The sequence below is a fragment of the Stigmatopora nigra genome, chromosome 4 (assembly GCF_051989575.1).
Source record: "Stigmatopora nigra isolate UIUO_SnigA chromosome 4, RoL_Snig_1.1, whole genome shotgun sequence".
Taxonomy (NCBI): domain Eukaryota; kingdom Metazoa; phylum Chordata; class Actinopteri; order Syngnathiformes; family Syngnathidae; genus Stigmatopora; species Stigmatopora nigra.
Window position 1 is genome coordinate 4,951,015 of NC_135511.1, and position 27,626 is coordinate 4,978,640.

Sequence of the window (27,626 nt, forward strand, 5' to 3'; positions counted from 1 at the left end):
GTGCAGTACAGAGAGCTGAAACAAGATCCCAATCCCAGTCCAAATAAAAGGAAGAAAAACAACCCGGGGTAGAAGTCTTCCCTTGTCCACTTCCTATGTGCTGCTCCATTACTGGACTCTGAGGAACTGAGGGAGCTGGTCGGAAACCAATGTGGCCCGGCTAGAACTACCCCAGAGGTTCTACCCTGTTCTTTTGTTTCATTTTCATGTCCATCACTGGCTCTTTGAGTTACAATTTTTGAGAAAAGATGCTTCCCTATGTTCAAAGAAAAAACAGGAAAGTAGTGGAATTTATGGATTTAAAAAAAACATTAAGTGCATTCCTGTCCATCAGAAAATATGCCTCATTAATAATTGTAATTGTTGCATTTTTAAAATGGTCAGTCGGAAACGTTGGTTCTCACTTTCTCTTCCACTAAAAGGATGAGACATCTCAAGGCTGTCATTTAAATTGGACTTCACACAATTGAACAGCTTTCCAAACACACACACATGCATACATACACACTTAAGAAAATATAAATAACCACTGTTTGCATTACAACTGATTTTTTTTACAATTGGAATTCTAAATGTTTTCAAGGTAAACATTCAGCCTCAAAATCCAGCCACAGAAATTCAGCTCTAAAAAAATTGTAGCCAGAATTCAAACAAAATTTCGCTGCAACATTTATGTAATCAGGATCAGGCAAATAATTGCCATCTCATTCCCGTAATAAACACAACATGCTGTGAGTCGGTGACTCACTGAAGACACATAGCTGCTTTTTTGACCTCTCTGCAGGAGGACAATAATAACCTTGAGTCTGTGTTACATGACCAGTGGAGTGAACCTCACCTAACTTGCCTAGATTGGCAATAAAATAAGTCAGGGATTGTTTGTTTTTTCCCTATTATCTGGATTATATAGACTTTTACCAAGATGTCCGGAATTAATTGCTCATGTTTCAGTTTGACTGGGAGGGGTGTCAGTGAATGATTCCAGTCATTAAAATCGACATAATTTGGACATGGTCATTTCCTATCTGTGGCAAGCATTAGGTTAATTTTTGGCAACATTGAAGCAGTCAGAAAAGTAGAAATGTTTTTGATCTGGTTACTTTGTTTATCCCTTTGTTTTTGGATCAGATCTATTTAATTTACCACCGTTATGGCAACAAATGACTCGAACAGATTTCAAAAAAGAATAATGGAACAGGTTGACCCACAAAAAAAATATTCACAAGAAATACATTAAATTCCTAACCAACTGTCATAAAACCTTTCACTATTCTGTTGTGCATCCCCAAACATGAGTACTCAAAAACAGACACATTCTGACAAACACACACAAACAATGCTGTGCCTCAGGCCGCACTTTCCAATCACTCCAACTTTCCAACTTTTGATCCAAGAGGCGCTAACATGTGTGAAACGTGAATGCCAACAAGGTTTTTAAGTGTTTATGGAATCAAAGACAAGTTGGCATTTATTATGTTCTTGTGTTACCATTTGAAGCCCCCTTCAGCTGGGTACTGTATACTTTGCTATGGTCGAGTAGATTATACATTCTCATGGAGCGAGGACCACCCATAAAGGATGGCTTGGGTAGGAAGAACATGGTTCTTGAATTTAACTCCGTAAAATATTTTGCATGAACTAAAAAATACCAGGCCCTTCTTGTGACAGGAAAAAAAATCCAATAATTTGTCGAATGACTTCCTAGATGAAAGCTGCACTTGTTTGATTTTATTTTCACTTCCTGTGTGTACTGCTGTTCCAAAGTTATTGGTGTGTCCATACATTTACGCATTTAGTTCACAACTATGCTTTTGGCCAATGTTGCAAACAAACCAAAGTGTTTCATGTTTGGTTTGCATTTCAAAGCTATTAATCAGGGGTGTCCAAACTACAAATTAGGCGCCATTTCCGTCCCTCGCTTTTTTCCCTGTGAACAGTGACTTATACCTACAGTAAATTCCAATTTGACAAGACCCATATCCTTTGCTACCATTAGTCTTACATTTTACACTCAAAGAATTCCATTCCCAGGTCTCACGTCGTTTTCTATTAATAACAGTGTAATCTTCAAAAAAATATATTCACTAATGAATGAAGTTGAAGATTTTTTTTAATGGCCCTCGCCTACTTTTTAGGTATGCAGCACTTGGAAGAAAATGTTTGGACACCCCTATTCTAAATGAATGTATGATCCGACTAAAGAAAAAACTCTTTTTGCACCCACTTGAAATAAGACTAGTATTTATTTTTAAACTCTGTACATAGCTAAATCTTCATTGAATAATGGGTGTATTTTATACGTATGTTTGTTGACGGTCTAATATTGACTCTAAAGTATTTGTGCCTGCCTCATTTTAAAAGAAGTCTTTTTGTGTGTCTGCCTGCAATGTTTTGTGCCTGCCTGCGACATCCCCATCATGAGTTTAACCTGTGACAGAGTGCAGCAGCTCAGGTGGGCTGCCTTATTAAAAAGACAAAAAAAAAAAAACTCCTTTCACACCCCAATGAAATACATCTGATGTGTGTCCAAGAAAAAAGAAAAGCAAAACCATTAAATCTGTTTTTATCTTTATTATTCTGAATGTGCCAATGTGTTGAATTCTAAGTGGAGCTTTTGATCTCAGAAACAACCAAGCTTGAAAATAATATATATATATATAAGCAAGTGAGATTGGAGAACTGTATAAAAAAATATATTCACCTTTTTGTGACTGCCAGCTATGGCCTCCAATGCTTCCTACTTTAGTGGGTTTATTTCAGCCAATAGGATTTCTCCTTGACATTGAAGATTGTCCAGGAGCTGCATGAGTAGGACGGTATTTTCTCCTTTGTATGCTTTCACTGCCTCACACACCTGGTCTGAGTGTTTCCCTCTGGCCAGCTCCAGCAGAGTTTCAACGTCACCCGCCAGGCCTATCGCTCTCTGATCGGTCCAGTCTAGTGTCACTGTTTGGAGCGGGTGTGCCTCAAGGGCATTTGCCAACGTGCGCCAAACATCGCTTGACACCATGTCGTCGGACAGATTGGTTTCATCCTGGTAGCACACCAGCAGGTTTGCTAGCAAACTAGAGGCCGCCTCTAGGACGTCTTCATTCAACATCTCAGGAGAGTTCAGGCTGGAGTCACCCAATTGAGCGCTGTGGATGAGCTCTGCCTTCTGACTCGCATCAGGGACGAGGTCCAATGCGACACGGCCTTTATTATCCGTTTGCTGGAGGAGATCAGAACCTGGAGGAATAATGACAGATAATAATAAAATATTAAACATTTAAGGGAAAAAGACAATCAATGAGCAAATTTATTAAATATCATTAACTCTTTCAGAGCCACTGATGATGTCCAATCATGCAGCTCTTTTCTTCTTTTTGCTTGGAATTTAAATTATAGTTTGTAACTAGTAGATATCCAATCAATTTTAATAGGGAGGGTTGCAATGCTGTTGTTGGAAGCCAATGAGTTACAAGAGTAGGACGGTGATTATCCTTAGTTTGAGTGTTGAATGTGATTGTATAGTAGTTACTGTGTGGTCAATGTAAAAACAGTACAATTTCAGAGCTGATTAGGTTTGTTTATCACTGTTAATTGCAGCCAAAGCTAATCTGTTTCGGTCTCTCCCTCTCTCTTTCTCTCTCTGAATTTTGAAGTGCGTACTGGCAGACATAAGCAAGTAAAACCATTGCAAGACAGTGACCTTGAAATAAAATTAAAAGTGGATCAAGACCATATAGGTTCAGGAGGCACTATCAGGCTCTAGAAAAACAAAAGTGGAGAAGCGAACCCAGGGGCAGACTTCCACTAGCTCTGTATGTTGGGTGAGTACTAAAAATGTGTCAAGTGAGTGTTTTAATTCCCATTGCGCCTACTCACTTTATTCCAATTCTGACTTCAAGCCCCCATTTTTCTGAGTCTTAGTGAACGACAGTATCAGGCCTGTGAGTCAAGTACGAGCCCTTTTGTTTGCGTTTTTACAGAAGCATTTTTGTGGCCACCTGCTCTCAGGCCACTTGACTGCTCAGCCTCGCCACTCATGTGTGTGAGTGCACAGCTTCAAATGTGACACACAAACAGGTGAAGGGCTGTCAAAAGCCATTTTGGTAGTTGTTCCCGGTCGGAGCATTACACTTGTGCTGGAAAATGTGCAAAGCTACAAAAGTCACTTGGTTTGAAGATGACACTTTTAAAAAAGGTCAGAAACTAATGGCGAGTGCAGTAGCTGTGGATTTGCCAAGGTCAGCGCCCATCTATCTTTTACTGTGGGGCAAAAATATGCATAACTTGTGGAATTAATCTACATAAACGTGTACATAAGTATGTTTTTAAATGCTGCGGTCAAACAACGCGTGGGGAGGGTCAGACAAGGACGGGAGACGGCAAGAGGATATTTGTGCTTTCAGCAGGCTTACATTCATTTGGGAAGATTTCATATAGTATAGTACAATGTAGTAACATAGGTACAATACTATAATGAAGGTTGGTCAATTTGACAGTTTCATGTGTTTTCAATGTATTTATCATAGTATTTGGGTGTGATTTTTGTACAAAGGCACCGGTTTCTGTTAAATGACAGTAAGCACTGGTATGGACAAAGATGCAAAGAGAGAGTTCATGCCTTGAAGCGTAAACTGTTGTCATTGTGTCAACAGCAGTTGACATAAATATAGCGCTGGTGTGGAGAAGCAAGGGGCCCTTGCAGCATAGCTTGGAGCTCAGAGTGCTTAAAATTGATACTGACTGGCAGTTTAGCATTCAAATCTCTACTCCAGTCTTCGCTGCCATTGACGGCAATAAAAGTCCTATTTATTTGAACTTCGAGAATTGAACATCTGTCATTGTCAATGGCAACCAATGAACAAATTCCAACTGTTCACTTGAAGCTGTCGTATGATCAATCATTGACTACAAATCACTTGGACAATATTATGCTTCAAATGTCTAACCACATAAAAATGTTATTACTCACACTACTAGAGTCAAATGACTTCCCATATTGATAGATGCAACACAATGATGATTACTACACAAACCTGTATACACAGTTATGGGATGGCACAGTGATTTCAGGTTGACACTGGATTTCACATATGCTGTGGTGGAGATAAATACACCACCTGGGGGATTACACTGGAGCACAGGGTAATTACACCATCCTGTGTATTCTCGGCAGCTACGGTAGAGGAATGCACATGCCGAGTGAACTCGTGGAGTCTAAAACGTACTCAGAAACACATTGAGTGCAAAGCCCTTTGGCCTTTAGAGGGCAGGCGAAGACAAGGAATATAAAAGCCCGAGTGGAGGAGGGGGTAAAATTGCCGCAAAAAGAGGCCAAGAGTGAGGAAAAGAAGATGCTTGCTCTCCCTCTTTGTTTCTCTTGTCTGAAAAGAAATTAAGCATCTCTTCCTTCCTTAACTGCCTGCAAATAGGCATGATGAGTGAGTGAACGTCAGCCAGGGGCAAGACATCATAGTCGGCGGGGAGATTCTAGTGCCGTGAAGCAAGAACAAGGACAGCCTAGCCAACTAAAATGACAGTGTATTGGGTTGCCAAATATCAATGAGAAACACAACAAGATTTCTTTTAGATTTGTTAAGTGGGAGTGACAAAATGGAGTTTTTCTGATCTTATGCAAACATGCTTAAATGGTTGAAATGTATTAATTTAGCTATGTGTTATGTAAATGTATATTTGGGATGGACACAAGTATTTGAAGGTTGGCCATTATAAAATATTGCCTCAAACGTTTGTGTAGGGTTTCACAGATTTATGACCAGAATTTTGGAGAGGTTATAGTCTGATTATGAATTTTGGAAATATTCAGTTCAGCCAGATTAATGAATCATTATAATCACACACTAAAGCTTTGTTTGTCTCCTATACAAGGCACCATTCATACTATAGCACAGGGGTGGTGAACATACGGCTGTCGAGCCGCATGCGACTGCCGGACAAAATGAATGTAGCTCTTCGCTTCTTATCATATTTGTGTATAGCTGCATTTGATGTGAACATAGGGGGTGAACACTTATATTGGAAGGAACACATTGTTGTTTTGTAAAAGGAAATGTTATAACCCAGGGTTCAACTACGGTCAATATGAGTAATTATGGTATTATTGTGTGTTTTTGAGTGTGTGTCTGTCTATTTGGGGAGGTCACTGCATGGTGTGGCTCTTTGACTCTCACAGTTTAAAAATGTTTCTCTTTGTGTCTAACTTGTTCGCCACCCCTGCTATAGCAGCTCTCTCTCTCACGGGTTGCAAACAAAACAAAAACAACATTGACTGTAAAAAAAAATGTAGTCAGAATTTTTGGATTTGATTAAACCATTCAAGTGTATTTAAAAGCCCATGTCCCCCTGCCATTGAGAGCATGCTGACCTATGCTATGTCAGGGTGGCACTCAAGCTACAGAGAAGCAGACAGGAAAAGACTGTAGAAGGTGATTAACACAGCCCAAAAGATCATCAACTGCCCCACACCTCCCCTGTTCAGCATCTACAAATCCCAGTGCCTAGGAAGGGCAAAGAGCATCATCATAAAAGGCAATACCCATCCCGGCTTCCACCTGTCCAACCTCTGGCAGACGCTACAGGACCATAACAGCCAAGACAAACAGACTCAAGGACAGCTTCTTCCCAAGGGCCGTCACCATACTCAACTCTAGTTCTGCAATTAGGAGGGCGTAATCAAGACCAATGTCTTATTGCGTACTTGCACTACAACTGCATAGGCCTCTACCCCTTTTTGTACATACCTTTTGTACCTAATTTATGTGACTACTTATCTATGTTGACTACTTATCTATGATTACTACTTATCTATGTTGTGACTACTTATTTATTTGTGCACTTCATGGTGATTCTTTAAATCTCAATATATTTCTATAATGACAAAAGCATTCAATTCAAATGAAAAAATATTTTGCATTTTCAAAAGAGTAGGTATTTGTTGTGACATTTAATAACATGGGATTTATGGAAAATTATACAGAATTATTAGGTACTGTGTAAATGAATTACATATTTTGATATTATTTTCAGAGCAAAAGAGAATACAGTATTTTTAGGGGAAAGTTGTTTGGAACATAATCAGTGCCATTGAATTTTGCATATTTGTGTTGGGAATTATAATAGTGTAACACTGATAGTCCAATAAATGGTAGCAAGTCACTATGATCCCAGCACCATTTTTACTCGCTGGCTATGAACATGTGTTTGTTCGTCCAAATTGCTCAAAATTAGGTCAATTTTCATCTTATTCATGAACATTTGCAATAGTTCAACAATGCCACCTGCTAAAGAGGCATCTTGCAGACAAGGGTCATGTGAGGTGGCTTTGGGCAATGGGAAGACGAAGGGAAAGGACGGTTGAGAGTTGCCCTCAGCCGTGGCATCTTTTCCCTGCCAGGTCCATAAGCCTGAAGGGACCCACCACACATACACGCACAGACAGGCCAAGGCTTTATAACAGACAGGCTTACAAAGGGGTGAGATCACTCTGAAACAAAGCCTTTGTTGGTGTGCCAGTGCCAGTGTTGCCCTCTCTGGCCTAACTCAAACCTTGCCAGTTTGGCTCAGCCCGCCTGTTGGAAACCAGGACGACAAAGTGAATGGTCCTCGGGGGGGAAAAAAAAACATATGTCCAGGAGGCACTATCAGGCTCTACAAAAAGGAAGAAGTGGAATAGGCAAAAGGCATCTGGCCTACTAGCCTGCTTCCTATTGGGGGACTGTGTCCTTCTGTTAGGCCTGTCACCCATATTTATATTAATAGTCTATTAATCATGAAAGCACTTTGTGATTGGCTTGCCACCAATTCAGTGTGTCCCCACCCTGGTGCCCAGAGTTAGCTAAGCTAGGCTTCAGCACCCTCCATGATCCTAGTGAGGATAAGGGGTTAAGAAAATGAATGAATAATCACGGCAGTCGACTTATCTTATTTACTCTGGGCTTTACATTTTGGCTGGAAATATTCATTGGAACAATGAGCTGAGAAAAGCAGAACCGTGAAAATTATATTACTGCAGGACTAGCATTGTTCCATCAAACAAAATATGTAATATATATCTTTAAAAAAAAACTACTTTTATCAAGCATAACATAAATCAGACAATACTTATTGCTATTCAGTATTTACATTTTTTAAACAGGAAATGTAACCCAAAAAATAAAATGACTATATAGTATTTTTTCTAATTTTGCACAGTAATACCTCGACAAACGACCTTGAGATAAGTGACATTTTAGAATATGGTCATACAGCCAGGTCTGGCCAATGCAAGAGGCTGCTTTTGAGAACAACATGGACAATGTGTTATTCCGTCGCAACTCCCTCGTGTAATGTCTCTACAATCCCTGGGCGGTGCGTTGTCATATGAAATTATTTTTGAGTGTGTCTGTATCGTAATCCAAGTTCATTTAAATTAGTTTGTTTTGTTACGAGTGTGTTGCCATGCAAATAGTCTCTCACTCTCTCTCTCTCTGTCCCTCTCTCTCTATCCCTCTCTTTGTTTCCCTCTCTCTCTCCCCTCCACAAAATCCATCAAATTTTAGTACTATTAAACATCATAATCACTAGTTATTTGTTACTCTGTCAATAGATGGTGAATTATAACAAATAAAAATGTTTTTCTCAACCAATATCCTGTTTTTGCAGAGGATTGAAATTTGTTTTTAGTTCACTTCTATGGGAAATGTTCATTTGAGATACGAGTAAATCCACATACGAGCTCAGTACCGGAATGCACTACGCTCGTATTTCAAGGTACCACTGTAGTTAAACCTCACAATATATAATAGAAAATAAATTATATTTTTTGTTTAATAAAAAAAAAAACATTTAAGGGCCAAATATCAATATACTAGTCTCTTTGGCAACTTGTTAAAGTGTCTTAGGTGTGTTTTTTCCAAACAAAACTATACTTTTGTTACCAGATCAAAAAGTCTACCCCCCTCAAGACAATAGTTAAAGAAAGGAGATTGGTCAAGGATGCCTAAGCCTACAAGATAGTTTAGTGAAAAAGCCCACTCGAGACACTGGAGCCTGAAGTCATGAATGCTTTCTCCACAAAATCTGCTCGACAAGGCCATCAGGTGTCAGGAAAAAGCAGAAAGTCAGGAGACAACTTGAATGGTAAAGCCTGCAGCTCATTTCCAACTGAAGCTATTCTGCTCACCGCTTTTTTTTTATTTATTGTTTTGAACCTACGTCCCCGTGTGGTGAACCGGCCCCATATCAGGTTACTAAACATCTTCTATTCACAGGCATGCATACACACACAAACACAAGCATGTACTTCACTTGTCACTCTAATTTTACATAAAGCAGGCGCTGCTTCTTCCACTAACCGCTTTTAATTGCCTGAGAGCAAAGAGAAATGTCTTTCTTTCTTCCGCTGGACAAAATAATCCTCGGAAAAAAAAATTTCAGAGGAGAGCATATGCACGTGTTAAAGGGGGGGAAAAACAAACTTCATAATCCACAAAAAAACACCGCAGGGGTCGACTATTTTTTAAAGAAAACAAAATGTGAGTTCTTTATCTCATCCTCTGTGAATGGTGGATTAAGTTAACCATCTGAATCAGTGTTCAAAGATTTTCTAAATTCTAAAGGAACTATTACCATGGATATCAGAATACTTAGAGACATTTCCCACAAAGAGTATTTTTTTGTGATTGGATCTGTGAACATCTGCACCATCTGAGACATATCTCAAGTGGATTCAACGTCTATCGACTATCTATTTGTTCTTGCAACTGCTAAGTATGGTGATATACTTGCATACCTCCAAATTAGTTTGGCGTCACATTGGCAGAGAGCTATAAACAATCAAAATAGCTGTGCTGACAAAATCCACACATTTCAGCTCCCAATAAGCTCGGCTGTGTTTTTTGGCCATATAACTGCATGCAGCCAACTGCTGTAGTAAATTATGAACTAAATAGCTAATTCCAAAGGATTGGCTCCATTTGCAGCGTATTGGCCAGACAAGTGTTTTAGTTCCACATTATATGACTCCATCAGTGAGATGTGGGTGATATATGATTACATCAGCCATCACTTAGTAGATGAGTAGCATCGAGAACACATGGTGAAAGTTGGTTGGTGCAGTTGCAAAGTACAGTCTATGTATTTCAATACCAATCTATTTATGACCATATTAATTTCAATAAGCCGCAAGCTTAATTCCTGCTCGTGGCAGTATGATTGTGGGTGTAGATGTTCGGTTGTCTCTCTGTGTACCCTACGACTGAAAGGCGACCAGTCTAGGGTGCAGTCTGGCTTTCGCCCGAGGACAGCTAGGTTAGGCTCGGGCAACCCCCGCAACCCTTTTGAGGATGGGCGGTATGGAAGATGAATGAATGAGGTCCATATCCAAGGTTTGCCATGGAAAAAAACAATTCCTTTTCAGACCATATTCATATATTGGAGATAATTAAAGCACTATTGCAGGGGTGGCGAACACGCGGGCCAAGGCAAAAATGAATGCGTCTCTTTGCTTCTTATCATTTTTGTATATAGTGGGGTTCTTTGACTTGTTTCATGTATCTGTTATTTTTATTCTCTCTTAACACACTCAAATTTATCAAGGGCCCATTAAAACACATAATAAATTATATTTAAAATGTAATTGGGCAGATCTGCCATCGGCTGGCAACCGATTCGGGTGTCCCCTAACTCTGGCACAAAGTTAGCTCAGATAGGCCCCAGCACCCCCCTTGAACCTAGTGAGGATAAAGAAGTTCAGAAAATGAATAAATGAATGAATTTGGCAGATTGGAGTTCGGATAGTTAGTTACCTTGAAATGAGCACAATGTTGTTTTGTAAGGGGAAGAAAGTGTTGGGGTGAATGATATGGTTTTAATTGTGTTGTTTTGTGTGCGTGTCTTTTTGTTTTGACTGGCCACTGCGTGGTGTGGCTCTTTGACTCTCCCAGTTTAAAATTTTAGCTTTGTGACTAACTTGTACGCCATAATCACTATTGAATGAATTCATACGTATTTCCCAGAGATCTCTTTAACTGACCTACCTGCAGCCTCCAGAAGCATTTTAGCAATGTCGTAGTGTCCATTGAGCAGGGCATCATGCAGAGGGCTGACTCCATCCACCATAAAATTAAGCAGTGGGGTAGGCCGGTGACGTAGCAAAGCCTCCACGCAGGCAGTACTGCCATGGTTACATGCTTCATGCAGAGGGGTCCAGCCCACATTGTCTAGAAGGCAAAAATACAAAATCCAATTACTCACCAGTATAAAATTGCTTGCTGGTCAAGCGGCAAATTTCCAGATCCTTTTACACTTGTTTCTCAGGATTTGACAGTGTAACATTGTTATAGCTTTATAGTGCCCATAGCGCTCACTTTCTGAGCAATATGACATGACATAAGAAAACAAGGGGTGGGGTATATTAATTTAAAATGTTGAAAATTGGAACGGAAATATAATAATATATCTACCATATGTTCAATGATACTTAAATATAATAACTAAATATAATATAGCGGCCCAGTGGTAAGTGTGTCGGCCTCACAGGTCTGGTGTCAAGGGTCGGGTCCCAGGTCGGGCCTCATTGTGTGGAGTTTGCATGTTCTTCCCAGGCTTGGGTGGGTTTTCACCCAGATCTCAAAAACATGCAAGGTAGGGTGGATGAGCACTGTAAATTGCCCCTGGGTATGAGTGTGAGTGTGAATGGTTGTCTGTGTCCTTGTGCCCTCTGCGATTGGCTGCCTAGCAATTCAAGGTGTCCCCGAATGGTGCCAGAAGTTAGCTGGGATAAGCTCCAGCACCCTCCATTACCCTTGGGAGGATAAATGGTTCAGAAAACAAATGAATCAAAATAATATTATAATGACTTTTTCTCTTGCATGCTATTTGAACTTCTGAATTGTAGCTTAGCCTGTCACCAAAAAAAAAAAACAACAACAATTAGTAAGTTATTTTGATAAATATCTTGAAAAAGAGATCAGACAGGCATGAAAATTATTGTTTTTACCTGAGCAGACAAGAGTATTTGACTGAATACGGTAAGAAAATCTACAAATTGACATCTCGGAATTATTCACTGTTTAAGATGCACTCTTTAAATTTTGGCAAAATGTTAACTTTGATGTCATGGTGGGGGATTGAGACCAAAATAAAAAAAGGTCTTACCTTGAACATTGACATCAATGCCTGGAGACGCCAGAATGCTAAGTACAACGTCCACTTTGTTTTTCTTGCATGCTTGGTGGAGGAGGGTCTCACCTTTGATCAGGAAACACACAAACGCACAATTAACAAGAACAACATTTTGTTTAAAAAGCAAAAAGGTGCCCAATATTCACACCCATAAGGCGAATATACTACAACAGAAATCCAAACAATGGAGAAAATTACATTCCTAAAGCACCGAAGTGAAAGCCACCAACGAGAATTCAACTCGATAAGTTAATTTCGTCCATGAGCCAAAATAGTGTTCTAAATTTTATCCAATCGTTTTGTAGCCACACAACATTTGAAGTGTTTTATTTGGCAGTCCTTGTAACGCGGAGATTTATATTTTTCAAATATGTTTCATTTACAAATCCAAATGTTTGTTAGTAATAACAAAGATGTCAACAGCAAATTTGTTTCAAAACCAAACAGTGAGATTTTGGCCCAAACCTGCAGAGCGTCATGAATAAGCAGCACTGAGTTCTATGCAAAGTTGTGAGCCATTATTGAGCTAAAAAAAAAAGGACAAAAAAACAGCGATTAAACACCCATTCCACTAGACCCCGTGTGTACAAATTCCTGAAAATGCCAGGGCCAATCCACGCTCTGTTAAATCACTTTAATGGCTCCAATTTGGACACAACACTTCCATTATTGGTGTAATTGCATGCTCAACATTTACTAGCACGGAAAGGATAAATCTGCTTGTCCTTTCTATAAATTCCCTGTTTCACACTAAAATAGAAAAGGTTGAAACTATATGTTATACTTTCCTTCGCCACAGGAATGTGTTAGAAAAGTATCATCAGCCAAGGATTAAAATAAAATACATTTCAAGAGAGCCAATAAGCCCTGTCCAATAGTGACAATGGTTAGCAAAATGCTTCAATTTTGAGTTTGGCAATTCAAATTTGGTGCTCCAAAAATGTACAAGCAAGTGTTTTTAAAAAGGTATATTCAGATTAAAGCCATTATACAGACACTTGGTATATGCGAAATTTTCCAAATGTGTGAATGTTTAGCCAATTAATCAATTGAATCTAGCTCAGCATTAGCAAGTTACTCTAGCTTTTTGATGGTAATTTAATTGGTTTGTTTCAGCTGTTAATCCATTGCAGAATTTAAGTGTCTAAAGTGCTCAAACTCAACTACCTTGCACCAGTGTGCCCAATAAAGATTGAATTATGTTTACAATATACAAGTTGTTATCAATTATAATTTTGAGACTTACTCATTGCAATGTAGTTTTACACAAAGCCTGCCTAAGAACTAACATGAAGATTCAGCAAAAAGGAAACAAGTTCTGGAAGCAGCAACAGAAAATTTGCCACTGAACAGATGAATACTGCTAGATGTGCACTTGCTTTTATGAACTCAACTGATGGCTTTTGACTTAGTAAAGCATTTTAGACAAAAATAAAAACTCTCAATGTAATATGTTGTGTGAATATCAATCAGATGTTTCAGATGTGAAATTTAAACAATTCCATGTTCAATGCCACATTCTGCAACTGAAATCTCTGCTGAGCGTCCAGAAGCAAATATGAAACTCAAATGGACAATTTCTTGGGGGAATCCCTCCCCCCCAAAAAACGATACCCTTGACTGCTTCTTTGAGATAGATGCAGAGGTTCCATGGAAGAGATACAGAAGCTTCGCATAAGCAAAGCAAGTTTATACATGTGGGTGAAAGCAGCTGTGGGAAAATGGAGGCAAAAGGGGGTAGGATGGGGTTGGGGATGAGAGGGCGAGAGGGGAGGAAGCTGTGCCGATGGTTCATCAAAAATTAATGTCGACCGCATTAGTATAGACATCACGTAGCGGAAAAACAACACACGCCCAAAGCCTCAGTGCTCCCAAGCTCCTACCCCCTTCAGCTCTCCTTCGCCCTGCTCCCCTCCAGCATGGGCCCTTTCTGATCAGGTGAAGCAGCGGAGAGATGAGCTCTGACACCTTCGAGAGTTCACACCGAGTGCCACGGCTTTAATTGCGGCAAGTTCCACCAGTGAAGCCGCTGTATATCTGCAGCGCTTCCCTAATTGCTACATTTAATGTCCCTGAAAAAGGTCTGAGGTGAAACTCTTCATGTTGTATATTTAGTATTGTTTGGTGTGTCAAACATTCCTACCTATGTAATCTAATGATTCATGCTCGTAGATATGTTATACACCAAAGAGATGCGGCTAAAAAGACAGTACGCTACAATGATAAACAGTCTCTTATGTCTTGGCCACATGGCTTTCCCTTATCTCGAAAATGTTCGAGGGTATAGAGATAATTATTTGCTCGAAATTCTACTCGTATCTTGAAATGCTCGTATGTGTGGGTGCTCGGATGTCGAGGTACCACTGTGTATGAATTTGTCCCCGGCTAACCTAAAGTTTACATATAAGTTTCATTCAAATTTTACATGGTCACCTAAGCAGTGACAAGGTATCACAGTTGAGACGCAACTTGTTTATCATGTGCAGAATAGTAGCCCTTGGAGTAGACAAGATGTGACAAATGGACATTACCATGCATTGCATCCTTTTCAATAAACCTAAAGTATGGAGACCACTATCAATACTTTGTTTATTGATGACCTGATTCATTACCTCAGTCCATTAAAAGCCTGAAGCTATAGTGTTTTTGTGTGAATGTGAGAAAAAGAGAGAGCAATGGAGAGCTCTACCTGCTGCATTAACTTTGTTGAGTCCTCTTGGGGTGCATTCTTTGCCGAATTCATTCTTCAGTGAGCTCACAGTTCTGGACAGGACACAAAGGACACAGTCCAAGGGTTTATGGAAATAGGCATGAATACACAAGGTACTGATTCAATGAGAAATTATCCATTATTCACATTAACAAGTAAAGTTTTCAATGGGTGTCTATGTCACTGGAAGGGTGGGGATATTAAGTAACATCCATCAATCCCCATTAGCAAATGAATTCCCCATGGCACTGAATTATATCAAAACTTCCACACCCGTCTGGTGTGAAACACACGCACACCTAAACACAGACACACAATTTCTGTTACAAAGCACTTTTCCTCCTACTTAACGCCTGAAATGCAGACCCGGAGAATTGTAGGCGAGCAAGCACATTAAGAGGAATAACTGGTGAAAGAAAGTGAAGCCTCTTCAAAGTGGCAGCGTGCTAATAGCTGTGGGCTGTCAGTAGTCCTGCGAGCAGGTACGTGGGATCTGCCTGCATGGAGCCTTGACAGGTGTGAGCGTGTGCATTGCGTTGAAGCGGAATACTATCAGTATTACAGGGAGGCGGCTTGTTCGCTGGTAATTGGCTTGTTTCAGAAGGCAGGAAGGAGCTCCCGGCACCGAGGGGGAAACACACGTCCTGTCACGTAGCTTGTTATTAGCGGGGACAAGGCTGAGGAGACACTCGCTCAACGTGTCAGCGTGTGGGCTGATGTGTGTGAGTCAATGAGTGAGGCAGTGTCGCCAAGCACACCCTTGTTCTGGTTGGTGAGGAGGCTGACAGGAAGAGGACAGCAAGTGCACCTTTTTTCAGTCCATTGGAGAGCAACATGTTCCTCGGGCTTGAGGCAGACTCCTCACTTAAAATCAACAAGGTTGCAATAAGTACATTTAGATATTAGGCAACCATAGACTATCTTCAAGGCAAATAAATATCCCACCTGAATTCAACGCCAAAGAAGGAGCGCGCCATTTTTGATCACCCACTTTTTCGTTGCAATTTCAGCATGAATTTTTATGAACTTTTTTATACTTAAAATAAAATTTGAGATGTACTGAAGCCACTAAGTAGTAAAGGACCACAGTATATCTATATAATTTTTAAAAAAATAGTTTCAATAGTCCCCTGGCCATCTGTTGAGTCACAACATAACCAGCCTGAATGCATTTAAAAGGAATCATGCACGGACAAAGCTAAATCTGTTAAACTATTCTTGGGCAAACATTGCAATATCTTGCAAATAGAAGTGGCATATTGGCCTGAAGTGACGCATATGCACGAGTTGCCTGCATAAGGTCGACAAACTATAATAACAATCCCATTAATGTGACTTAATGACTGGGCTATCTCCCATTATCTTTGCCCCAGATTGAAATAAAACTTGATTGCGCTGCAAATACTGAATGGCAAGTGTGTACGCGAGCAGGGGTCCTACTGTCTTGAATCGGGTGAGACTTCAAAGTATCTCGATAACTGCCAGTTGCTCGATTTTTGAATATTTTTTCTCCCAGTGGCGGCCGGCCTCAGGAAAAATAATAATTAAGCAAGCAGCTGTTATCGAAAAACTTGGAATTGTCTTGCGAAGCGCATTCTGTGTGCATGTGAGCATGGGTCCTCCAGAACTTGGAGCATGCAGTCCACGCAAAACTTCCCAGTATCTTGATAAATATTGCTTGCTCAGTTTTTTTAAATATGGTAATTCAAAACACAACCCCTAGAATAAATACACTTGAAAAACTGAGTTTTCAAAAATAAATTAATTTGAAAAATGGCCAGGACTTTTTTATGTTTAAGGTGAATACAATATGCTTCTCTACCAAAAGGCCCACAGTGTGAAACTGTTTTTTTTGTTTGTGCCAGCTTCAACTGAGTGCACAAGTTATATTCCTCTTCATTTCCTTTGCAATTGTACACTCTTTAGATCTCTAAAAGGTTTCATCTTCAGTTCTAAAGATAGTTGGAGAAGAAAACTAACTGACACCATTTACCTTCACAAGCTGCAGTAAAATTTAGCTATTTATATTTTGACGTTTGCTGAAAGCGTTGTGTGACAATCGCCCTCACAATAAATAGCGAGGCTCTCAAACATAAAGCGGTTCTTAAAATATACCGAGTCACAGCGGCACATCTTTTGAAACGTTTCTAAACAGCGCAGAGCAAGATTGAGTCGCGTGTCAGATTCCCAGACAAAATATGTGTTAATTGATTATGAGAGTCATCATTCTTTAAATAAATATATATAACCAAGCTTCAGCCATGAAATGGAGGAAACAAGATTTCCTTTGGGTTTCTGTTCTCAATTCATCACACACTTTGTCATTTTAATTCCATTCTTTCTTTCAGGGTCAAATGATTGCGCGTGGCCCTCGGCACTTTTTTATCTCCTCCATGCACATTGCCTGTGCTCGTTTGCGTCGCCCTGCCTGTGAACGAATAAAATGTGAGCTCTTGATTGGCAGCAGAGAGAACGCATGAAGCGGAAGGGAGGGAGCGTCAGAAAGGCAGGTGGTGGCCAAAACCTGAACTAGTAGCCTATACATAAACCTGTTCCCTGATGACTCCAACCCTTCTACACACCAACTTCCTGCTGTTGGAACAGCTGAGGTCTGTCTGGTATCAAGCAAAATGTGAAGGTGTCTACCATATTTGAATAATTTAGATAATCTTTTCTAGTCCCACATCTAGTAGAGATAAGGGAAGCAAAACTGACCATAGAAAAAAAAAGCAGCAATAAAAATCACCACGCACACGTAGAGTGGGTGAAAATTCTGTTAGTGCTACCCCCTGCTATCCAGAAAACCATACAAGTTGTTTATGTGGAAATATTTTTGGGGAGGTAAATTCATATCACTCATCCTGAAAGGATAGGAAAGACATTGGGTTTAGGGTTGATCACAATTCAGTTCAAGATATGGCACAACTCACTCCAAACTCTTCTGCTGTAGAGCAGCCACTAACAATTATTTTGATAGTCAATTAAACAACAATATTTTTTCGGAAAAGTTGACTCATTGGCATATTTTGTAACTATGGGATAACAATTTAGATGTGTAGAAAAAAGTTGGTCTATGTATACTAGGTAACGATACATTGCTTTCCAAAGCAACAGACGTACGTTTGTAATTTATTTTGTGTCACAAAATTATTTTTCCAGGTTACAGAAATTAGAAAGCATTTTTTTTGTTAATTCATTGTTTGCAATCGAGTGCAATACATTTAATCAATTCAAATGTTTGATTCATTCTAGCCATTCCTCTATTTAGTAGAAATTGTAATGCCCCTCCCTCCAGGTTAAAATGAACTGGACTTTTATTGCTGATGGCAATGATTTTAGATGCTCAAAGAAGATAATTAAGGAAAAAATATATTTAAAATACGTCTCTAAGGTATTAATTAATTATCAAAATGAGTTTGGATTTTGCAATCTACTTTATCTCACTAGTGAGATTACAAATACTGGAGACAGGTATCTTACTCGGAGTTGGTGTCCGAGGTTTTGCAGCTGTTGGTGGTGCCCTGTGTCCAGCTATGACTCTGAGCTAAATGTCTCAGAGCAGGTAGGTAGGACAACAACTATAAAAAAGACATAAAAGTAAAAATGAGTGAGGGTGGTCACCCACAAGAAAAATATTAATAATAATAATAATAAGGAAAAAATGTACTCACCAGTTTCTTGAGAGACAGAGTTCCAGCCTCCACTGTAATTCCATGTTTGGAGCACATATTCCGGAATATTGCATCCACCAATGGCAATTTAAGCCTGTTTGTGGTAATTCTGGCAATCATCTCTGCTACAAGTGCTGAAGATAGAGCTATGGGAAAGAACAGAATAATCATAATTTCCACAGCCTATACAACATGACAAGTAGTATTGTATATTAATTCAATACTTAAATAAATGTTACATGTTGTATCTGTATTGCTTCCTTACTTTGACTTGTAATTGCAAAGTGCTCTGTTAAATCTTTCAAGCCCTTTTCAACAAGTTTGGGGTTCAATTTTATGTGCTGTGTGCACCAAAACTCCACCAATACTGAAAGAAGGTCCAGCAGGATGGCCAAAAGATGCCATTTCTGCTCGTCTTTGTCAGCAAGGTCCTTTAGGGAAGATAAACAACAGCTTAGTTTGGAAAACTTCAAATAGCACTATCTGACCTGCATTCTAAATTGTTTACCCCAGCCTTCATTATGAGCTCGATGAGTCTTTTTACAGAGCCAGAAAGAAGAGTTACATATTCCCACACGGTCCAAAAGGTTCCATACAGCAAAGAACCCGATGTTACTACTTTACAGACTTCTGTTTCTGGACGATGAAAAAAATCCCTGAGGAATAGGTTTGTTAATAACAAATAACAATTATTATTCTCAAATATCACCCTATAAGAAATCCAGTTTTAAAAAATGTATGCTGTACCCCATGGTGATTGAGTTGAGTTCCTTTTGAAAGACATTCAGAAAAAACGCTAGAATATCACTGTGGAATTGTATAAGAGTTGGCAGTGCCGGCCCAGGGAGTTGATGACAAGTGTCATTTCCTGACAGGCAGTAACTAAAGAAAGAAACAAAGGGAAAACACTCCAGAAATTGGGAAATTTCAGTCAATAGTTACATGTCATCTCACTAGCATGCACCTTGCAATTCTTCAGGAAAATACTGTAGATATAAAACTTAAAAAAAAAAAAACTTTAAACAAACAAAAAAAACTTAAGTTTAAGTGAGCAGAACTCAATTTTTTTTCTTGAGTAGCTTGGTAAATTAAGCATTCTTAACTCATTAATTTAACGCTGTTAACTAGCATATGTTGTTATAATGTTAACTATCAGGTTTTGGGGCAAAATGTATATTACTAATGAGCAGAAATTAAGATGATAAAACCCCCATAACTCTAAATGTTAAATTTTGCTAACAAAACTAAACAAAGAAACAAAGCAAAGTAGGCTCTCTTAAAATTTCAAGTGTCAGTGTTTTTTGTTTTTCTTTTTCTTAACAGTGTGGTAGGGCCCTCATTGAAAATGTTTTTGGTAAACACCACATTAAATTGCCATACCTAAAAAAATACTTTATAGCCTAGAACTGCTGTTGTTCAGTTGTAATGAAGCAATATTATTCTGAAATTTGTTGATTTAATATTTTAACAAACAGCCACAAGGACTTCGAATGAACTATTCAATTGCCATTGAGGATGAGAGATGTCTAATCATTTTTACCCTTCAGCTGTGAATTTAAGATCATTTTTTTTCAATAAGAGATGTCGACTTTGTTCACACAAGGAGCTTTGGTGGTGTGTCAAACAAAAGAAAAAAAAGTTAGGAAGTTTACCTTATGGCCGTCTCTAAAAAAGACCAATTTCCTTTTTTACAGTGAGGACACTGCAGTACTTGACTATAAAACGTCTTCTTATCCCAAGGAGCAATGTTAATTAGCAACCGATGCATTGTTTCCTGAAAGCGCTGCATGAAGACTGTAGTGGCAGTACCCTTATACATGAAAAAGAGAGAATAATGGTGCGGTCAATATAATTTTGATGACTGAAAACAATAAATCCCAGGTTGCAGATTTTTTTTTACCTAAGAAACTAGAACCAGTTATGCCACATTTTCTTGCCCGAAAGACACAGCTCCAAGAAATGAACCAAGTCTGCTTCTATATCTTACCTTCTGTGCGTACTCTATGAGAGACACCATGTAGGACGCTGGAGGCACAATCCCGGGGAATACAGTATTTTGGATTGTGTCTAAGGCATTCATGAAGAGCCCACAGTCTATCATGGAGCCAATGTTGCGGAATTTTGCTATTTCAGCTTCCTAAGAGAAAATAGCACATCAACTAGAAGTCACAGGCAAAAGACGAAATGTAGGTGAAAAATTGGAGAAAATGGCAAATGGAATTTGGAAATGATTGCTATCGAAAACTTTCCAGGGGAAGGAGAGAGGGTCACCAGTGACTGTCAATTCTTGCCTAAAAGCATTTAAATTTGAAGATGGAGAATGGGAATACACAAGCATTAATAATAGCAATCTGATGGTGATCCTCCTGGGGTAGGTACAGACAGGACAGTCATGTTAATAGGTATGCCAATCAAAGCACTAAGATGAGCTGACCAGTGACCAGAGGACAAGACGCCCTTGCCCTCAATGTCACTTTCCATTGAAATGTATGACATGAAGGAAATTGAATGACCTGATCTTCACATGGTTATTTTAGAGGTGCACATTATACAAGTCCAGAAAAAAAGATGTGTGAATACATACCTGTGACTGTGACATAGGACAACGGGGCCTGTTATAATCTACAAATTCTGAAAATATAAATCTTGGTCGCCCCTAGGATAGATAGCAAAATCAAACTGTTACAATTCTTGGCAGGCTATTTGAGCAGAGAAATTAATGCTTTTTGAAAGGATATAGACACACAACCCCACCTCCACACAGTCCAAAAATAACCATATGATTGAATAGCTGAATCTTTTCATAGTAAATTAATTTCATATTCAAATTGTTGTAAAGAGCCCGTTGATGTCCCTGAAAACCCACCTGTTGTTTGATGGCACATTCCCTGAGGTCTACCTCTAGTTTCAAAAGGTCAATCTCCACAGACTCATCTGCATCATTATCATTACTTATGTTCAAGTCCATGTTGACGCAATTTCTCTGCCAAAGACAAAAATTACAATTTCATACAATGTCATGAATATTTACAAACCGACATAAAAATCACCATTAGATGTGAGAATTGCAAAAGCCAATATATCATCAGGGCTGCCATCCTCCTTTTAGCAGTACCATTGTCCGACTTTTTCCGGCGTACATGCAATGCAATTGAAGCAAAAGCGACATAAAAAGTAAAAAAAATAAAAATAAATAAATAAATAAATAAATATATATATATATATATATATATATATATATATATATATATATATATATATATATATATATATATATATATATATATATATATATAAAAAGACCAATTTAAATCAAACTATTACATCATGTTTTTACATAATTTGAAATGTTATGTTTTTGCAAACAGCATAAAAGTACAGCATAATGAAAATAATTGCATATTTGTGTTTGGATCCTTCTACGTGCGTTTTAAAGTACTAGTAGTAATTCCATCATGTATCACGCTGAAGTCGCACATGCATATTGTGCAATGTGCAAATGTCGGTCCTTTTGGTAGATTCAAAAAGGGAATTTTCGACGAACCAATAAACTTCTGCGACTGTCTGGGTTTCTTTCTTATTAGAAGTTTCAACCAAATTGCCATCCATTTTGTTCTTAACCCGAGCAGGCATTTTGATGAGAATTATCAGTGCTGTGTACGCCTACTTCTTTTGGAACCACCCCGGAAATTATACGAAAAGAGCGGTGGTTTAGTTAGCCTTGATAATACTTACTTCCTTTATGAAAATTGGGCATTTAAATTTGAAATTTGGTACTTTTCCAAAATGGTTGCTTAAAAAAAAAATTAAGTAACAATTGTTTTTTTTTTTTCTTTTCTTTTTCCAGAGTTTAGGGAGGTATTCTGGAGTGCCAGAGTTTGCATTACTTGTTTAGATAAACTCTGGAAATTGCAGAGAAGTTGATAGCTCCACATCATTCTACCACAGGATATCAATCCAAAATAAAACCAGTTAAAGCCATCTCTGATTAAAAAGATCAGTCTGCGGCTTAACAAAGAACTACGGGGCACACCAAAATTAAATGTATTTCATAAAACAGGATTTATGTATCAAAGGGTGGTGCTAACGTACTAATATCCAGTTAAACCAATTAAACCAATAATGAAAACTTATGGGTGGTTTAAAAACATTAAAAGGGCCGCCTTAATAAGTCTTGTCTTTTTCTTTAATTATCACTGGAATCCCAGATGAAATGGATTGCACGTCACAAAGCAGAAGTGAACAGGCTTTAATAAACAGTATTGGTAATAGAAGTCATTTCAATATGAAAAATATCCATAAAAAAGACTCAGATTTCACATCTTTTGATTGCTCCCAACCAAAATGGATTGTCAATGGGACATAAGTGGTATTGGAGCACAACTATCTAATGCCAACGGTTAACTCATTGACTTCAATTGACAACATTAGATACCAAATTCCTTAAAACTGGGATTTGGAATTTATTATTGTCAATGGTATGGGATGAGCTAACTCAGTCCTTTTAAAATAATGGCACCATTGAGAATTTATTTTGCTTACCTGGAAGAGATACCGGACAATGTGACTAAGAGGGTAGCAAGGAGCATTGTGAGAGCGTGTCTCCTGTGTGATGGGCTTGGCTAGGACGTGAGTGATGGCGACGTGAGTGGGAGGGGGATCGCTGTATACTGTGGCAGCACCAGCTTCCAAGACCCTGGGAAAATTGAAAGGAAAATAAAGCTTCAAAAATAGATTCCACATGTCTTTGTAATACCTGCATGTTATCTATACAACCGTTTGAATATGACTGAAAAGGCAGCATCTTGGATGATCAGAAGCACACTCCACCCTTGGAACGCTCCGGTAATTGCCCCACTGGTCACCTTCTCTCGCCAGTCTCTGACAGAATGGCAATTCATGACATGTGAAGGAATGGACACCTCATAAGGTCCCTCTGGGAGCCAAGAACCATTGTCCACACTGTCCAGGATGTAATTTGGAGTCAAAATCCACTTTCCTGAAAGGAGGAGGCATTGTCATAGGGTGAATACAAACTGAAAATTGAAATACAAAATGAAACTAGAGTGAAAGTAAATATTTCTCCATTCTCAGACAAGATTTATCAGGTTGAATTCATTCTTTGAGGTTAATTCATGCTTTTTGTAAAGTGTACGTGGTGTAAAACATTCCGGCTGAGTGTAATATATACAAGAAAGAAAACTCAAGTGGAACATGACAAACTGTGAGGTGAAAATATCTATTCTGAAGATTGTCACATCATTGTTATTATTCTGCATTAGCATTTGATGGTTACAAATTACAATCATGTATAAGGGAGAATGGTTTTCTTAACACACACAGAAATGTAGCATTCTTACTGCCAACTTGCATTGCACAACTTATATAATATATGCAAAATGTTTATGGTGACCAACCAACCTGCAGCACAGAAGGCTAAAAATTTCTCACTGGGCAAAAATTGAGGGATTATTAAATGAGTGCAATTGCTCTTGTACATCTGAAAGAAAATGCAGAAATACTATTAAAATTGACATTTACACCAACCAACCTGCAGCACCTGCAGTGTCGAAAGAGCATTACTTACGGAACCCCCGTCATATTTTCCATTCAAATGTTTAATTCCGCAGAGTAAATCTCTCTTCTTGTCATATTTTTTTATCCCTGAGATTTGGAACACTGGAGGGCAGCTCTCCATCCCAAACTCTGAAAAACGATAACACACAAACAATCACACAGGTCTGCAATCATCTACATACTGAACACTGTCAAATTGGATTGGATAACTTTATTCATCCCGTATTCAGGAAAATTCATTGTGACAGTAGCAAGAAAAGGCATTATAAGTTAGACAGTACAGTCGCAAAGGCCGCAGAACAACAAAGCAAAAAGTACAAAAGCAAATCAAAGTAAATGGTATTTTTAAGAATCACCAAATTGAGTCATTAAGGCAGAAAAAGCAGCAAAAACACAAAAAGGAGCAAGAGCGGACTGAGCCACCGCATCGTCACCAATCTGAGCCTAATGGGACACCACAGTCACACCAGTCATAATTTTTGCCATTTTGTCTCATAGTTGTTCAATTAATGCAAGCAAGCAAACAAATACAATGTACGGATAGTCGTAAATGGAATTTGCACGCTAAAATACCTAAAAGGGTTCAATTTCATACTGATTTTCAAACAGCTTGTTTTTCATTCAAAATTAGAGGTGCAGTAGTTTACTTTTATACTTTGAAAAAGTAAACAATTATCGCATTTATTTTGCAACATCCTGTATGAATCACCTCTGGGGTACGGGGTTCGAATACAGGTCGGTTCACCTGAGGGGAGTTTACATCCACCCGGAGGAAACCCACGCAGGCCCGCTGAGAACATGCGAACTCCACACAGGTGGACGCAGTGGTGTACCGTCAGGGCCTTCTAGGCCTTCTCTGCTGGCCTAAGAAACATCTGAATCAAAGACTGATGTTAATTATATTTTGTCCTTGAATAAATATTAAATAATTCCAAATTGTCTGTTAGCTTCCTCTCATGGCTTTTCCCACTGGTTGCACTGCTCCCAGACATGTGTTTTCATATTGTTGCATTAACCAATCACATTTCAGCCATTATTTGTTGCCAGGATCAGAAATATGCCTCACGGCCTTCACAATAAGTTGTGCAGGCGATATAATGGACTACTCAGAGCAACCAAATTGTATCTGGAGCGAGCTGCAAAAGCACTACAAGAACAATTCCATGTCTGTAAACGCGAATGTCTCACTAGCGGAGGAACTGAACCATTTCTTTGCCCGCTTTGAATCTGACAAATCAAACCAAGTGTCAACACTCCCACCACCACCCTGCGACAATACACTGGAGTTTCAGGAACAGGAAGTGAGACTGGAAATGCAGGCTGTGAACACCAGGAAGGCTGCTGGTCCAGACGGAATACCTGGCAAAGTGCTCAAAGCCTGTGCTGATCAGCTGGCAGGAGTCTTCACGGACATTTTCAATCGGTCCTTGCAACAATCCATCGTTCCTGCCTGCCTAAAATCTGCCACCATCATTCCTGTCCCCAAAAAGCCAACCATCGGCAGCTTGAACGATTACAGGCCTGTTGCTCTCACGCCTGTGATCATGAAGTGCTTTGAAAAGTTGGTGGCCCGACACATCAGAAAGACAATTCGCCCCTCAGTTGACCCGCACCAGTTTGCTTATAGGGAAAACAGGTCCACTGAGGATGCTATCGCCGTGGCTCTTCACACAGCACTGAGCCACCTGGAGCACCAGGGGAACTATGTGAGGATGCTTTTCATAGACTACAGCTCAGCCTTCAACACCAGCAAGTCGGACATCCTGAAGGACAAACTCTACCACCTTGGACTATCCTCTTCAATCTGCTGCTGGATAAAGAACTTCTTGACTGGTCGACCACAAACGGTCAGAATGGGTCCACACCTCTCTTCCTCCATCACACTAAACACAGGCTCACCACAAGGCTGTGTACTGAGTCCTCTCCTGTACTCCCTGTACACATACGACTGCACACCAGCCCACCAGTCAAACTCTATCATCAAATTCGCCGATGACACCACTGTGATCGGACTCATCTCTGGCGGGGATGAGTCAGCTTACAGAGACGAGGTCGACAAACGGTCTTCTTGGTGCTCGGCGAACAATCTTACACTGAATACCGCAAAGACTAAAGAAATAATCTTGGACTTTCGCAAGCGCAGCACAGACCTGGCCCCACTCCTCATTAACGGAGTATGTGTAGACAGGGTCCAATCGTTCAAATTCCTGGGAGTCCACGTCACGGATAGGCTCTCCTGGTCCACAAACACCACAGTGTTAGTGAAGAAGGCCCAGAAACGACTCCACTTCCTCAGGGTACTGAGAAGGGACAAGTTGGACACCAAGCTTCTGGCAACCTTCTACAGAGCCACTGTGGAGAGCATCCTGACTTACGGCATCACAGTGTGGTATACCGGAAGCACGACAGCAGACAAAAAAGCCATACAGAGAGTGATAAACACTGCCCAGAAGATCGTCGGCTGCTCTCTGCCATCGCTAGAAGACATTGCCAACCCCCGATACCTCAGAAGAGCCGGCTCCATTGTTGGAGACCCATACCACCCTGGACACGGCCTGTTCCAGTTGCTTCCATCTGGCAGACGCTACAGGTCCTACAAAGCACGGACAAACAGGCTCAAGGACAGCTTCTTCCCAACTGCCATCAGGTCTCTGAACCTGCAGCAACACGTGACGTGACGACTACACATATCCCTACTATGAAATTAAGTCAAGTCGAATTGAAGAAACAGGAAGGTTGTTTGGTGCAGATCTACCTTCCACAGGATGACTGAGGGAGGGTAAGTATAAAGACTGAGAGGTAAGTGATCCATCTTATTCTTGTTGGCATCGGTGAGGCAACTTGTAGTCGCCGGAAAATGGCGCTCAAGGCGGAGAGCTAACAAGTATGAATATGTCATAAATAAATGTCATAAATGTGTCTGGCCTGGGAAGACGAACTTGTGGAGAAGCACTATACAATTTCGTCATACGCTGCTGAGGGTATGATGACTACTAGGCTTTTTGTCAAGTCAATGATGACGACAATGCCTATGTCTGATTTTCATTTTTCATTTTCATATTGCTGTGTTGATTTGATAGCGGCTATGTCCACCCGCAATGGCTGAAGGAGAAGAAATTGATTTGTTTGCAGATTTACTGTCAAAGCCATTTTCAAGACGGACTTTTCAAGAAAAAAAGCTGGACATCATTAAGAAAGGTCAGACACTTCCAAAGTTTGTGCTTGTCGCAACCGGGAACGGACATTTTCAGCACTAAATCAAATAAAACTGTATGCCAGGAATACGACAGGACAGGCTCGACTTAAGCATTAGCTTCGATGGCAATAGAAAAGAAGGAGGAAAGAAAAGAGGATGGATATTGTCTACAGTTAAAAAGGATTTTTGGTGAGTAAAATATGGCTGTATTCCTAAATATTTCAATTGTATGAGGTCATTATTGATGATTTTTTGTGTCACAGCTGTAGCTGCAGTCGAGGTTTTATAGCCATAAAATAGC

The 27,626-nt window shown here is 39.6% G+C and overlaps 2 protein-coding genes across 14 annotated transcripts in view; one reads left to right on the forward strand and one right to left on the reverse strand.

Annotated features, from left to right (window-relative positions):
- Positions 1-2,577, forward strand: part of LOC144195011 (multiple C2 and transmembrane domain-containing protein 1-like) — a 100,738-nt gene extending 98,161 nt beyond the window's left edge. For all 8 annotated transcript variants that reach the window (XM_077714328.1, XM_077714319.1, XM_077714325.1 and 5 more), the window contains one exon: positions 1-2,577. In XM_077714328.1, coding sequence (XP_077570454.1) covers positions 1-72 — 72 coding nt within the window. In that variant the 3' untranslated portion in view covers positions 73-2,577.
- The window catches only part of LOC144195012 (SMC5-SMC6 complex localization factor protein 1-like), a 25,810-nt gene continuing 741 nt past the window's right edge, over positions 2,558-27,626 (reverse strand). For 2 of the 6 annotated variants that reach the window (XM_077714335.1, XM_077714334.1), the window contains exons 2-19: positions 24,875-25,004; positions 24,140-24,258; positions 23,974-24,052; positions 23,329-23,551; positions 23,095-23,248; positions 21,419-21,535; positions 21,137-21,208; positions 20,540-20,689; positions 20,205-20,362; positions 19,300-19,434; positions 19,061-19,208; positions 18,818-18,983; positions 18,553-18,698; positions 18,362-18,459; positions 14,861-14,934; positions 12,145-12,237; positions 11,025-11,207; positions 2,558-3,228 (exon numbers count right to left, since the gene is read on the reverse strand). In XM_077714335.1, the coding sequence (XP_077570461.1) occupies positions 2,738-3,228; positions 11,025-11,207; positions 12,145-12,237; positions 14,861-14,934; positions 18,362-18,459; positions 18,553-18,698; positions 18,818-18,983; positions 19,061-19,208; positions 19,300-19,434; positions 20,205-20,362; positions 20,540-20,689; positions 21,137-21,208; positions 21,419-21,535; positions 23,095-23,248; positions 23,329-23,551; positions 23,974-24,052; positions 24,140-24,258; positions 24,875-24,929 (2,661 nt within the window). In that variant the 5' untranslated portion in view covers positions 24,930-25,004 and the 3' untranslated portion in view covers positions 2,558-2,737. Of the gene's footprint in view, positions 3,229-11,024; positions 11,208-12,144; positions 12,238-14,860; positions 14,935-18,361; positions 18,460-18,552; positions 18,699-18,817; positions 18,984-19,060; positions 19,209-19,299; positions 19,435-20,204; positions 20,363-20,539; positions 20,690-21,136; positions 21,209-21,418; positions 21,536-23,094; positions 23,249-23,328; positions 23,552-23,973; positions 24,053-24,139; positions 24,259-24,838; positions 25,005-27,626 lie in introns of all 6 variants that reach the window. The other 4 variants (XM_077714332.1, XM_077714331.1, XM_077714336.1 and 1 more) reach the window with 2 other exon arrangements.